The sequence below is a fragment of the Euleptes europaea genome, chromosome 8, assembly GCF_029931775.1.
Source record: "Euleptes europaea isolate rEulEur1 chromosome 8, rEulEur1.hap1, whole genome shotgun sequence".
Lineage (NCBI taxonomy): Eukaryota > Metazoa > Chordata > Lepidosauria > Squamata > Sphaerodactylidae > Euleptes > Euleptes europaea.
In genome coordinates this window covers 1,929,432-1,943,386 of record NC_079319.1, presented here as the reverse complement: position 1 = coordinate 1,943,386, position 13,955 = coordinate 1,929,432, and the positions used below count along the sequence as shown (strand labels likewise).

At 53.7% G+C, this 13,955-nt stretch overlaps 2 protein-coding genes across 3 annotated transcripts in view; both read left to right on the top strand.

Annotated features, from left to right (window-relative positions):
• LOC130481486 (protein EFR3 homolog A) overlaps window positions 1–3,721 on the top strand; it is a 38,250-nt gene extending 34,529 nt beyond the window's left edge. The window contains exons 20-22 of the mRNA XM_056854143.1: window positions 852–955; window positions 1,913–1,962; window positions 3,576–3,721. Of these exons, the coding sequence (XP_056710121.1) occupies window positions 852–955; window positions 1,913–1,962; window positions 3,576–3,681 (260 nt within the window). The 3' untranslated portion in view covers window positions 3,682–3,721. The remainder of the gene's footprint in view (window positions 1–851; window positions 956–1,912; window positions 1,963–3,575) is intronic.
• A 4,979-nt stretch (window positions 3,722–8,700) lies between these two features.
• On the top strand, window positions 8,701–13,395 carry VPS28 (VPS28 subunit of ESCRT-I). 2 transcript variants are annotated; one of them, XM_056854138.1, is made up of 10 exons: window positions 8,701–8,726; window positions 9,801–9,887; window positions 10,261–10,289; window positions 10,534–10,571; window positions 11,242–11,331; window positions 11,420–11,525; window positions 11,695–11,796; window positions 11,892–11,945; window positions 12,754–12,845; window positions 13,267–13,395. In XM_056854138.1, exons 2-10 carry the CDS (start codon window positions 9,851–9,853, stop codon window positions 13,382–13,384), a joined length of 666 nt encoding a protein of 221 aa, XP_056710116.1. In that variant the 5' UTR covers window positions 8,701–8,726; window positions 9,801–9,850; the 3' UTR covers window positions 13,385–13,395. The 2 variants fall into 2 exon arrangements, with proteins under 2 accessions (XP_056710116.1, XP_056710117.1); XM_056854139.1 differs by having other exon boundaries at window positions 10,261–10,293; window positions 10,538–10,571.
• Window positions 13,396–13,955: the final 560 nt, after the last annotated feature.

The window sequence follows — 13,955 nt, the reverse complement described above, 5'->3', positions numbered from 1 at the left end:
GGCAAGTAGGTGATGTGAAAGACCTCTGCCTGAGGCCCTGGAGAGCCACTGCCAGTCTGAGTAGACAATACTGACTTCGATGGACCAAGGGGTCGATTCAGTATAAGGCAGCTTCATGTGTTCATGTGTGTTCACAGGGCAGAGAGTTTTACAGTCCTTTTGTGAGGCAGAGTTCCGTCATTCCACGAGCCACACACTGTAATATCTTGAATGTGTTCCCTGCTGCCAAAGATCCCTGTCTCTCATCATGTTGGGAAGTTTGAAAGTGGAAATTTTTTGAGAAAACCACATCACACTTCCAATATGTTTGGGATTGTGCGAATGTGACCTTGAGAGATTGGTGCCTCAGGTTCTAACCAGATTCCAACCCTCCCAGCTTCTGACTGGGATATAAAGACTCAGAGATCTCCATTCCGACTCGTTTCTGACAAAGAGAGCTGTGACTCTCAAAAGCTTATACCCCAGAAATCTTGTTGGTCTGTAAGATGCTACTGGACTCAAATCTAGATTCTAAATCAGTTTCATCCATTAAACTGTGCTTAGAATGAAACTTGTTTAAAAAACCCTCTGTTTTTCTACCGAAATAAGGCATTCATGTTCAGTGCATGTATGCAAAAACCTTAGCTGTGCATAATTTATTTAAACATGTTAAAGGTGCAGGGTAGAATTCCAGAGGCTCTCTGAGCGCAGAGCCTGGTTTCTTCCTGGAGTGGATGGCAGTAGTGTGTCCCCCACCACCCACCCCCTTGGCGGGCAGCATTCAGCATGGCGGGGGGTGTCACAGGCTGTCCAAGCCCTGCCCTAAAGAGTCTGAGACGGGAATCTTATCCCCCCCATTTCATTTGCCAAAGATAACACAGGTCTTGAAGAGCAAGAGAAGGAGAGGAGGCGCCTTGTGATTGAAAAGTTCCAGAAAGCGCCCTTTGAGGAGATCGCAGCCCAGTGTGAAAGCAAGGTGAGCGCTTTCAATGCCCTTTGGCAGATCTGTGTAAGAGGGGAAAGGGGGTGAGCTGAGAGCATGGCACACTTTTAGGGCAGGTGGGTTTAGAGCGCTTGGTTGGAGCTCCAGAGAAATCCCACCTCAATCCTGCTGTGGGTGCTTCTGCCTGGTCTCTTCCTTGCTCTGCTACATGACCTTTTTCTGCAGCAGGGCTTTGAGACTGGGGAATGGGGGTGGTGAAAGGTGGGGGGGGGCTGGCCTCAGTCCTGGAGCCATCTCCCCTGTGGTGTGGTCAAGGCAGCCTGGTCCCTGTGATATGGGAGGGGCTGGTGTGGGAATCTCCTTTGCTGCCTGCCTGCCTGGGCCAGCTGTTTCCTCCACCCTGTGATACACACCTCCATTACAGCTGAGCAGAACTGTGGCCCCCAGCAGTTGGGAGAGGGAGCCAGCGTGGTGTAGTGGTTAAGAATGGTGGTTTGGAGTGGTGGACTCTGATCTGGAGAACCTGGTTTGATTCCCCACTCCTCCACATGAGCGGTGGACGCTAATCTGGTGAACTGGATTTGTTTCCCCACTCCTCCACATGAAGCCAGCTGGGTGACCTTGGGCTAGTCACAGCTCTCTCAGAGCTCTCTCAGCCTCACCTAGGTGATTGTAAGCTGGTTTGATTCTCCCTTAAGTGGTAGAGAAAGTCGGCATATAAAAACCAACTCTTCTTCTTCCTTCCCGGAGGCCCCCTCCAGAGGCAGCCTGGTCCCTTTGGACCATCAGAGGCTACACTGTGTTTTTCCCTGCACTCCCCTCTGTGCAAGAGGGCAGCATTCCCCCAACACACTGCAAGCCCTGGAAAGGGCCAGCAGTGATTTGCCTCTGTGGTTCTTGCAGTGTGGGCACAGGGAAGGAAGGCTGGGGCGAGATTCCTGTGCGCAGCTGCGCCTCCACTGTTTTCCGCAGTGTCCTTTCTCCTTGCAGGCCTCCCTTCTTCATGACCGGCTGGCCCAGATATTGGAGCTCACCATTCGGTAAGGAGGAATGCCCAGAGATTGGGGGAGGGGGGAGAGAAGGGCATAGCTGCCGAACCCTCCTTCCGTGCTGCAGTTATTAGCTGCCGCTCTGATGAGTGCGGTGGGTGGGGAGTGTCTTTCTGTGGCCCGCTGCTTGTGTGGTTGGTCAGGAGTCTCAGAGGTTGGGTTGCTGCGGATTCCTCTGGGTAGGGGGATGGGGCAGAGCAATAGGCTTGGTTATCTCGGCCAGCCCCTCTCCCTATGAGCGCTGGATAGCAAAGCTTTTACTATACTAAGCCTTCACTGGTATAACTCCTGTAAAGGAACATATCAGGGAGGGGCCGTGGCTCAGTGGTAGAGCCTCTGCTTGGCATGCAGAAGGTCCGAGGTTCAGTCCCCGGCATCTCCAGTTAAAGGGACTAGGCAGGTAAGTGATGTGAAAAACCCCTGCTTGAGACCCTGGAGAACCGCTGCCTGCCTGAGTAGACAATACTGACTTTGATGGCCAAGGGTCTGATTCAGTAAAAGGCAGCTTCATGTGTTCATGTTACTTTAGGGGAGGAGCTTTGGCTCAGTTTGTAGAGCGTCTGCCTGGCATGCAGAAGGTCCCAGGTTCAATCCCCACCATCTCCAGTTAAGGGACAAGGCAGTAGGAGATGTGAAAGACCCTGGACAGCCGCTGCTGGTCTGAGTAGACAATACTGCCCTTGATGGACCAAGGGTCTGATTCAGTATGGGGGCAGCTTCCCGTGTCCTCCTGCTTTCGACAACACAATACCAGAAGTGTTCTTAGTACAGTGGGTGGATTCTCACATTTCCCTGTCCACTGGGAGCTGCTGCAGAGCCACTATTTCTTATGGTGCTGAGTGGGATGATCACCACCCAGGATCACCCAGGACCAGAGGGGATGAGGTGGATCACTGCTTCTTGCTAACGTCAGCTCTTTGGAAACCAAATTAATGGAGGCACATGGGAAGATATTGCAACTTGGACTCACCCTGCATGGATCTGGACTTCTCATATGACCCATCAGCACAGGAAGAATGGGGTCGGTTCCCTTGCCACCCAAGTAAAACCAGAACTGGGCCTGACCAGCACAAGGTTCTGGAATCCAAAACCCTCTGGGGCTTTTTGTCCATGAATTGCAATGATGAATTGGTGCAGACATTTTGGTCATACAAGAAGCCGCCTTACACTGAATCAGATCCCTGGTCCGTCAGAGTCGGTATCGTCTGCTCACACTGGCAGTGGCTCTCCAGGGTCTCAGGCAGAGAAATGTCTTTCACCTCACCTACTGCCTGGTCCTCTCAACTGGAGATGAACCTGGACCTTCTGCATGCCAAGCAGAGGCTCTTCCACTGGGCCACGGCCCCTGCAGTTTCGTTGCTTGTAAGCTGCCCCAAGCACCAACTGGATAGAGGCAAAATGGGAAATTGTAAAATGAATTGTCAGGAGGCCAGGAGAGAATCTAGCAGGAACAATTTCCGATCTGATCTCATGAAGCATGCAGTCCAGGGCTCCCTGCAGCAGGGCGGAAAGAGATGGACGCCCTCTAACACAGTAGCAGTCCCACTGGCAAGAAAGAGAAATGTGCTGTGGAATCTTAACCCACTTTGGTTCCTCTCTTGCAGCCCCCCTCCCAGCCCCTCGGGGACCCTCACCATCACCGCTGGACACACCCACTACCAATCCGTTCCGGTCTATGAGATGAAGTTCCCGGATCTTTGTGTGTATTAAGTGTCTTCTGGCCTCTGCTGGGCATTCTTTGGCATTAGAGCACGTTATTGTTAAGGCCAAGAGGAATTTTGAACTCTTTCACCATTTCTTTTCTTATGTTTTAATAGATCTTTTGGAAATAGCCCTGGACGTAGCACAGCGGGGCTGGGACTGTGCCTGAATCGTAGAGGGGTCTAGCCCACCTCAGTCCGCTCTTGAGATTTATCATCAGCTGATTTAACCACTGATTTTTTTCTCCCCTCAGTGTAAAGAAACATGAGTGGGAACTCTGCCAAAATGCTTTATTTCAGAGGTGTGTGTGTGTGGGGGGGGCTTTTTAGATCAGAAGCCGGGGGACCCGGTGGTTTCGCTCCACTGAAATGCTGCAGCATGAATGGGCTAATTCCTCGCTGGCTGGTTTCCTCTCCACTGTTCTGCAGCCTTAAGCAGCGCGGGGTGGGATTTTGGTTATTGCTGAGTCCACGAGACTGAAAGTCAGGCAAGGAGCAAGGGTTTGAGCCTTTTCAGCCCCCGGGGCCAGTCTGGGCTGAATGAGAGGATCTCTGAGTGGGCGTTCTCATAGCGTGCTCTGCTTTGGCTAGGAAATGCCTGGCCTGGTTATTCTACGAAACAGTCCTCTGCAGTACCATGGTGTGTCTTTTTAGTAGTTACTTCGTCAGCTGTACAAAAATCCTGCAGGAGGGTATAATTTCTGTTGCACGGGGGCATCCTCTTCCCTTCCTCCCTCCCCTTCTGGCAAGGGGCTTCATTTTTTTAGAAAATGTATTGACTTGCATTTGCTTTAATTTCATTGCCACATTTTCCTCTGGTGGAAAATGGAGCCCAGCTGATGTACGCTATTCAAAAAAAATTACGTGCACCAAGAAAAAGTGTCCTTCTGTTTCATTTGCCCGCCACACAAGAAGCAAAGCCCTGGCCGCATGGCATTGTTTCTGACCCGAGGATGAAATTTTGTCAGTGAAGTCAGAAAAGCACGGCAAGAGCTGGCAAGCGAAAGCCGTTGGCAGGTGGGGTCTGAATTGCTCCTTGTTTCTGTTCATGCAAGGGGAACCCTGATCTCCCAGGATTCCCACCTCCAGTTACAGTCACCTGTGCCACACCCTGTGCTGGCCGCCTCGTTTCAGGGCTGCAGGGTGAAAGAGGAGGCAGGAGAACCCCGTGGTATGAGCGAGACTTTCCTCACATTGCCCCACAGCCTTCCCGGAATCTTTATGGCGTGGCATGGAGCATCAGCTTGCTTTCTTGCTGCTTGTTTAGTTCTGCAAATATATTTTCATCACGTACCCAAGTCAAAGTTTGATTGTTAAGTGGGAGGGAATGGGCAAGGGGGGAGACGGTGGGCTCGCCACTCTACGAAACTCTAGAAAATGCTGCATTTGGCAAAGAAATGTGGCCTGCAAAGTCACCTCAGCGTTGCCTGCTGTGGAATGAACTGCTCTCTATTCTGCCTTATGAAGTGCATTCCATGCGCTGGCCGGTAACCCCTCCCCCTTCTTTTCAGTTTGACAGCGCAATCACAGCGGCTCCCAGTGGACGACGAAACCGCCTCTTTCGCGCCGCGCTCCCCTGTGATTGCCGCTGCTGCTCCACAAACCCACCCTGCTCAGACCGGAGGCAGCGCCTCCCCCCCCACTCCAGCACCCTTTTTGGCTTCCACTTTTTGGTTTGGGGAAGGTAAGATGTCTTCGCACCTGAATGGTATCATCTGAGTGGCTTTTTATTTAAAGACGAAAGTGAATCTGAGCTTTGTTGCACATAGCAAGGAAGCCGTCCACATCGCTTTAAGCATCACTGCTTTTGTACAAAGACATTAAAAACAAAAACCTGCTCTTTGCTTTGCATTTGTGCCATCCGTGAGCGGTGCCGCCGCTGCAGCTCACATCCAGCTTTCTCCACACTCAGCTCTGCATGCGAGAGACGCCTCCCATCGATGTCCCATTTGCTTTGAAGTCTTACTTGAGTTTTCTCCTGTGTTGTTGCACCTGTTACCAGGAGTGACGCTCCTCTTAGTTGTCACGTAAGTTGGGGAGGTGGCACTAAATGGGGGTCGGGCCAGCTGGAGATGCCAAGCGGGCTGCCACCATGCAGGGTTCGAAATAATTCATTCCACTGTGCATTATATAGGCATGGGGAAGCAAAAGGCTGTTTGCGTCGCCTCGGCCCAAAGGGAACCAGAGCCAAACTGGTGGGGAAGGCGACAGTTCTGCTAACTTCAGAATGGTTCCTTGGGATGAAACTGTGATGGTGTGTTTGTGTGAGTGTGTGCGTGCTTGCGCGCTGGAGTCGAGGGTCCTGCACTTGGGCCTGCTACCTGTGACCACTGTGGTACCATTGTGAGTGTTTTGTCACTGGGAGTCTTGCTGGCGCCTGTTTGTATTCCAGCTTTTGTACCTGGGCATTTCAGCTGATCCGTTTAGAAGAATGTCTGACTTTTGAAAGCCCCACTGTATTTAAAAGCCTGACACGGAAGAAAGTCAGTGAATGACTGAAGATGTCTATTTTACTGATGCTTAGATATATTCTGCACTCTGTGTAATTTGACTACATGTAAAAGCACCGTGCAATCCACGTGTAAGCAATAAAATAAACCAAATCGTGTGCACAGCCTTTTTCTCTGGGGTTTTTAGTGTGGGCTCCTGGATAACATCCACTGTGGGGAAACACCAATCCCTTCCTTAGACTTCACAAAGTACAGTAACCTACCTGTGTGCTAATCAGGTGAACTGAATCAGTTTCCCCACTCCTACACATAAAGCCAGCTGAGCAACCTTGGGCTAGTCACATTCTCTCAGCTCCACCTACCTCACAAGTTGTTTTCTGTTGCCCCAGAAGGTTGGACCAGAATCAACGGGTTGAAATTAAATCAAAAGATTTTTCATCTAGACATTAGGAAGAATTTTCTAGCTATTAGAGTGGTTCCTCAGTGGAACAGGCTTCCTCGGGAGGTGGTGAGCTCTCCTTCCTTGGAGGTTTTTAAGCAGAGGCTAGATGGCCATCTGTCAGCAATGCTGATTCTATGACCTTAGGTAGATGATGAGAGGGAGGGCATCTTGGCCATCTTCTGGGCATGGGGTAGAGGTCACGGGGTGTGGGGAGGGGAGGTAGTTGTGAATTTCCTGCATTGTGCAGGTGGTTGGACTAGATGACCCTGGTGGTCCCTTCCAACTCTATGATTCTATGTGTCTGTTGTGGGGAGGGGAAGGGAAGGTGATAGAGAAAGTCGGCATATAAAAACCAACTCTTCTACCTAGGAGGGAGTCAAATCTGGAAACACCTGTCAGATATACAAAGCAGAAAACCACATGAAGATGTGGCGGTCTTTGGAGATGCTTCAGCCTGCCCAGGTAGTCCTGGAACCGCTGCCCTGGTGACCAGACCTCCACCAGCTAATGTGCTGCTTTTCGAAGGCCGCCTCTTCAACCTTGGGTCTTTCAGAGAGCTGGCTTCAGCACCAGCTCATGGCAGAGTTCTGCTGCATTAGGGCCACAGTGTGCCAATTCCTGCTGCAGCTGTGACACACATGATGGGGGGGACCTCTAGGGGGGCACACACAAACACCTGGGTGCAGGCTGGGAATAGAGCATGTCTGCAAAAGATTCCAAAGACCACAAAATTTAAAGATGCACTTTGTTTTATTACTTCTGGCCCAGGAAATGAAGCTAAATATGACTCAGCTATACTGTGGGCGTGATCCACCACCGCCACAAACAAACAAAGCTGCCCCGACATTGATGCTGGAAATCAATATTGTGAATGGGTTTTGTATATTTAAAACAGCAATTTGTAGTCTTGACTTTCTGCGTAATTGGAAACAACTTGCTAGTTGTCGTCCCCCGGCAATTTTTAAAATATAAGCACAACACTCTCGCATCCTCTACCTGCAGTCCCTGCTGCCGCCCCCACCCCCTTCTCTTGCATGTGTGAATCTGACCTCAGAGGGTGGCACTATAAAGCCCTGCCTTGCCCAGAGCTTGGGGCACTAGAAGCTGCTGCTGAGGCCCTAATGCATAGGGTTGGGAAATACCTGGAGACTTTGGGGGCGGAGCCTGAGGAGGGTGGGGTTTGGGGAGGGGAGGGACTTCAATGCCATGGAGCCCAATTGCCAAAGCAGCCATTTTCTCCAGGGGAACTGATTTCTGTCACCTGGAGATCATAAGGACATAAGGAAGGCCCTGCTGGGTAGAGTTGCCAACCTCCAGGTAATAGCTGGAGATCTGCTATTACAACTCATCTCCAGCTGATAGAGATCAGCTCACCTGGAGAAAATGGCCACTTTGGCAATTGGACTCTATGGCATTGAAGTCCCTCCACTTCCCAACCCACCCTTAGGCTCCACCCCAAAAACCTCTCACTGGTGACGAAGAGGGACCTGGCAACCCTACTGCTGGGTCAGACCAAGGCCCGTCTAGTCCAGCAGTCTGTTCACACAGTGGCCAACCAGGTGCCTCTAGGAAACCTGCAAACAAGACGACTGCAGCAGCACCCTCCTGCCTGTGTTCCACTGCGCCTCATATAATGGGCCTCCTCTAATCCTGGAGAGGATAGGTATGCAGAGAGTTCCACCATTTAACGATGCGTGGTGTGAAGAAATACTTCCTTTTGTCTGCTTTGACTCTCTCACCCTCCAGATCAATTGTACTCCCAGGCGATCTCCAGCCACCACCTGGAGGTTGGCATCCCTACTTATGCACGGGAAAGGGGGCAACAGAGCGGGTTCCCTCCGCCCGGCTCCCGAAGCGCATCCCGGGGATCAGGCATCCCTCTGCCGCCAGGCGGCCTCTGATTGGGCGCGGCGGGAGATGACGCGCCAGGCAGGGAGTCCCGAGGTCGGGCAGCGCCGCCTGGCGGCGAGAGCGTGAAGCGCGAACCTCTCTGGGCGGGCCTGTAGGAACGCAGAGCAGACGCGACGGTCGCTTAATCGAGCGCCGAGCAGAACCGCCAGGCGTCACTAGGCGAGCGACCGAGCCGTCGCTGAGAGCCCCGCCGCCATTTTCCCGGAAGGAAAGCGGGCAGGGCGAGAAGAGGCTCGCGGCGGCCGGAGTGGGGTGAGGCCCGTGGGGGGCGAAAGGGGCAGAAAGGCCGAGGGTGCCGCCCGCCCCCCTCCTCGCAAGGCTGCAGGGAGCACGAGGGCTGGCTGGGCCGCCCTGCAGGCCCTGAGGCTCAGCCCTTTCCTCTGCATCTGGCCCTCGGGGGCCTTCTCAGCCCGCGCGAGGCGTCAGGACTGCCCTCCTCACAACAACCCTGCGAGGCAGGCCAGGCCGAGCGAGGGGGAACAGCTTAAGGCCACCCAGCCCCAGGTGGGAAATCCCCCCCCCTCTGGAAGCTGGCCGGATGACCTGGGGCCAGGCGCACTCTTGCTCGGCCTCACCTCGGCAGGGTTGCCAACCTCCAGGTGGGGCTTGGAGGTCTCCCGGAATCGGAACTGATCTCCAAGTGGTGGAGATCAGTTCCCCTGGAGAAAAGGGCTGCTTTGAACTCTATGGTAATAGGGTCTGCTGAAGTCCCTCACCTCTCCAAACCCCGCTCTCCCCAGGTTCCACCCCCAAATCTCCAGGAATTTCCACACCTAGAGTTGGCAACCCTGCACACAGGGTTGTTGTGAGGATAGAAGGGAGGAGAGCAGGACGATGTAAGCAGCTTTGGGTCTCCCTTGGGGAGGAAGAGGTAATTAAGGGTAGAATGAAGTAAATAAATAAATGAGCCCCGTTCTGGAGCTGCCTTCTCTGTGGGGCTTTTCCCTAATAACCAGCTGAGGTCTGCCATCTTTCTTGCCCTCCTCTGACCCTGTCCCAGTTCATCTGGACGCACGTTGCCCAGGGCCATAATCCTTCCCGGCTCCTCTGGCCATTTCAGGCTCCACCAACCATGCTGGCTCTGCCCCGTGCTTGATTCACATCCACTTGGGCTGTGGGCTTGCAGTGCTGCTACGTGCAGTGTCTCTGTACACAGAGCCCCATTGCCTCCTGGGCCCAGCCGCATGCTGGTTGCTTCTGCACCTGGCAAAGGAGGGGAACTGTTTGGCAAGGCTTTGCTTGGGTGGAAAGAGCCCCAGCTGGAGCTGCGGGTCGCTCTGCTGTGGCTCTGGGTCGCTTTTACAGCTGCTTCTGCTTCTGTGGCAGGGCGCCTGCGTGGAGGGTTGTCCGGATCCCAGCGGCAGAGGGCAGGAAGCATGTTCCACGGAATCCCCGCCAACCCAGGGATGGGAGGTGAGTCCTCTGATGCTGCTTGCCAGCATATCCTGGGAAGTGAGGAGCAAATGATGATGGGCAGACAATGGGGTGGAAAGAATTTTGGATTACTTAGTTCTGACAAGAGCTATTTTGGTACCAGAGGTTTTTTGAGCAGTGGCTCTTGCAGGGCTCCTTCTGTGCTTTGCACCCCTCATGTGCTCAGTGGAGGGTTTTCTGAGTTCTCCACCGGGGTAACCCTTGAGGTTTCTTGTTTCGATGGAAGGATGCAGCTGTTTGCTATCTGGGAGGGCAGTTCTCATCCCAGCTATGCTGTTGGCAAGGGGGAGGGGCAATTTCATGATCACGGTGGGATTTTTGGGGTCACTCAGGCTTCTCTCTTTGCTTTCAGCCCCAGCAAATAAGCCGGAACTGTATGAGGCAAGTAGCATTCCGCTTCAGTATGGCCCGTAGTTCCTCCCCCAATAGAGGGGTGCGCCCACCTAAGTATCTTTTGCAGTATTGTGGGGACCTTCCATAATTTTTCCAGATCGCAGGGGTGCCCCATCTCTGCAGGGACTCCCTCTTAGAAGGGCATCTGGGTGCCCCAGAATTCAAGGCACTCCTGCGTCTTTGAGGTCCAAAGTTCTTGGGGCTGCAGCTTTACATTTTTCCCCCCTTGCAGGAAGTGAAGCTATACAAGAATGCACGGGAACGAGAAAAGTGAGTAGCTTGCACATGCTTGTGTGGTGGTCCCGGTGGGCCCACGATCCTCATCCAAGCTCAGACCCTCTCTGCACTCTCACAAGAGAGACATAGTTAGCAAAAGATAACTGGGGAACAGGGAATAGCCTTGGGGGACATTCCTCACAGTGGCAGCTTTGGAGCCTTTTATGGAGGCCCAGGGCTCTTTGCACCCTCACATTTTTCAAAGAGTTGTGGTTTCTGGCTTAGGGTTTGGAGACTGATTGGGGGGGGGGGGAGCAGCAGTGATGGCCACAGTGAGCAGGACGAGGGGGCCAGGGAGGGCACTGAAGCCCAATGGCCTCTTTGGCACTGCGAGTTCTGACTTCTGAGGTCCCCCCCAGCATTCCTTGCTAATGGTCCTGACCTGGACGGCCCAGGCTGGCTCAATCTCGTCAGCTCGCAGAAGCTAAGCAGGATTGACCCTGGCCAGTACTTGGATGGGAGACCACCAAGGAAGTTCAGAGTTGCTACATGGAGCCTGGCGATGGCAAACCTCCTCTTAAATGTGCCTTGAAAACCTTGCAGGGTTGCCATAAGACAGCTGCAACTTGCTGCCACCACCATTCCTATTTCTTGCTATGTCTCAAGGGCTAGAAAGATCTTAAGACTGGGGCTACATCTCAGGCTTTGTTCCATCTGCTTTTAGGTACGACAACATGGCCGAGCTGTTTGCGGTGGTGAAGACCATGCAGGCTCTGGAGAAGGCCTACATCAAGGACTGCGTCACCCCCAATGAGTGAGTCACAGCCATGGCCCTGGACACCTCTTCCCTTGAGGGTCCCGTTGCCCCTGCCCTTTCTCACACGCCACCCTCCCCACCTCAGGTACACGGCTGCCTGCTCCCGCCTCTTGGTCCAGTACAAAGCCGCCTTCAAGCAGGTGCAGGGCCTGGAGATAAACTCCATCGACGACTTCTGCCGCAAGTTTCGGGTGAGCAGCTGTTGCCAGGGGCTCGGGGGGGGGGGGGCTCTGCCCATGCTTCCGAATATGGACCCCTCCTCACGGGTAGAGAAACCTGCTTCCTTGGGACAGTCTGTGGGGGAGGCGGGGAGAGTGGATAGAACCAGCTGCAGTCCACTTGCTCACCTGTGCCTTGCAGCTCGATTGCCCGCTGGCCATGGAGAGGATCAAGGAAGACCGGCCCATCACCATCAAGGACGACAAGGGCAACCTGAACCGCTGCATCGCGGACATTGTCTCGGTAGGTGGGCGTGGTTGTGGTGGTAGGGCCTGAGATGCTGCCCCAGGGTGTCCCTGGGGGCCTTGCCTAAACTGAGGGTCTCTTCTCTCCTCCAGCTCTTCATCACAGTGATGGACAAGCTGCGCCTGGAAATCCGGGCCATGGATGAGGTGAGGGAAGAGGCACCTTCAAGACTCATCATTTTTTGGGGCAGGAGCTTCTGCACCCCTCACCTCGTGTGTGTGTCAGCTGTCCCTTTCGCTTGGGGAGGTGCCTTGGGAGGGAGACCGTTTCCAAAAGGAAAGCATCCCGGGAGAGACTGTGGCTCAGTGGTAGAGCCTCTGCTTGGCATGGTTCAATCCACGGCATCTCCAGTTAGAGGGACTGGGCCAGTAGGTTATGTGAAAGACCCCTGCCTGAGACCCTGGAGAGCCGCTGCCGGTCTGAGTATAGACAATACTGACTTTGACGGACCAAGGGTCTGATTCAGTATAAGGCAGCTTCATGTGACATACAACTCCACAAGCAAGGGGAAGAGGCATCTGCCCTGTGCATGCCACAGTTCTGCGTGGGTGGGACACCAAAGTTTGACACCGGAACAACTGGCTTTGTTTCTCCCCTGCTGCAAGGAAACTCCCCCCCCCCCACCCGACTGCCCTCTTCTCTACCAGGTTGAGGTGATGCCAGGGGCTGCTTTGCCCACCTGCATACAGGTGCTGGTAAAGGGAGCAGGCTGGCTGCTTTGGCCATGGCAGCACAGCCTCGGGGCAGACTGGGAAGGAACAGTGGCCCTTGAAGGGGCCACGCAGCCAGTCCACCTCTCAAAGGAGGGAGGGTAGGTGACTAATCCAGCAGACCATCAGGTGAGGTTTGGCTAGGTGCAGGATCTCCAAATGAAGGGCAAGTCAGGTGAGGATGGCAGGTGAGCGAGGGGAGGACCACTCTCCAAGTCCACTGGCTGATTCCTGTCCTCTTTAGATCCAGCCCGACCTTCGGGAACTGATGGAGACCATGAACCGCATGAGCCACCTGCCCCAGGACTTCGAGGGACGCCAGAAAGTGCAGCAGTGGTAAGCTTCCTGCTCCCAACTCCAGCCTAGACCTCCGTTCACCCCATGGCTTGTTCTGCTTGGCTATGGCTGCCAGGATGGGGGCGGGGGAGATGCTACATTGGTGGTTGGCATGGGTGTCTCCCCCCCCCCCCACAATTTAACAGGTAGGTTAGGTGCATTTCTGAATCCAGATATGGGGCCTTGACTGATGTTTTGTACAGAAATGTGTCCCATTTCCATCCCTGTCATGAGTGTGTGTGTGTGTATAAGAGATGAACAGAGGAGGTTTGCCATTGCTTAACTCTGTGTAGCAACCTTGGACTTCCTTAGTGGTCTTCCACCCAAGTGCTGACCCTGCTGAGCTTCCAGGGTCTGATTAGATTAAGACAACCTACCATTCTGCCTAACACACACACCCCCAATCTGCTCCTCCCTGTAGGCTGCAGACACTGAGCGGGATGTCGGCCTCTGATGAACTGGATGATTCCCAAGTCCGGCAGATGCTCTTCGACCTGGAATCTGCCTACAACGCCTTCAACCGCTTTCTGCATTCCTGATGAGGCTGGGCCTCTGTGGTGGTGGGGGGTGTCTCTGCTGCCCCTCAGTCTCTCCAGTGTAAATAACAGAGCAGGCCTTGGGAGGACCCTGCGACAGGAGCCCGGCATGGAATGGGGTCAGGGGAGAGACCCCAACTCCCCTCCTGCCCTCAGGGTGGAGCCTTCAACGCTCTCCTTCCGGCTGTAACTGGGTGTGGGTGTGTGGAGGAGAACCAAGGGTGGGGGTGTTTTCTCTTCTGCAGCCAGCACCCACATGGGGTGGGTGGGAGGCTGCTGATGGCTGTGCGGTGCTTGTATTTATTTGCATTTTGTTTCTGCTTTGGAAATAAATAAATCCCCCTTTCTATAGTAACTACAGACGGTTTTCATTCCTCAAGTGAAATTTGTCTTGAGAGACCGTACTACCATCACCCCCGCCCAACAGTGACTAAACAAGTCTGCTAAGTTTGAGCTCAGCGGCAGACTGGTGTCTTTGAGCTGCCCCCCTCCCCAAGTGTTCTCTTGACAGACATCACTCCTTTGCCCCACACAATCAGGGCGCATACACTAGATGCACAGCAAGCTAGAAGAA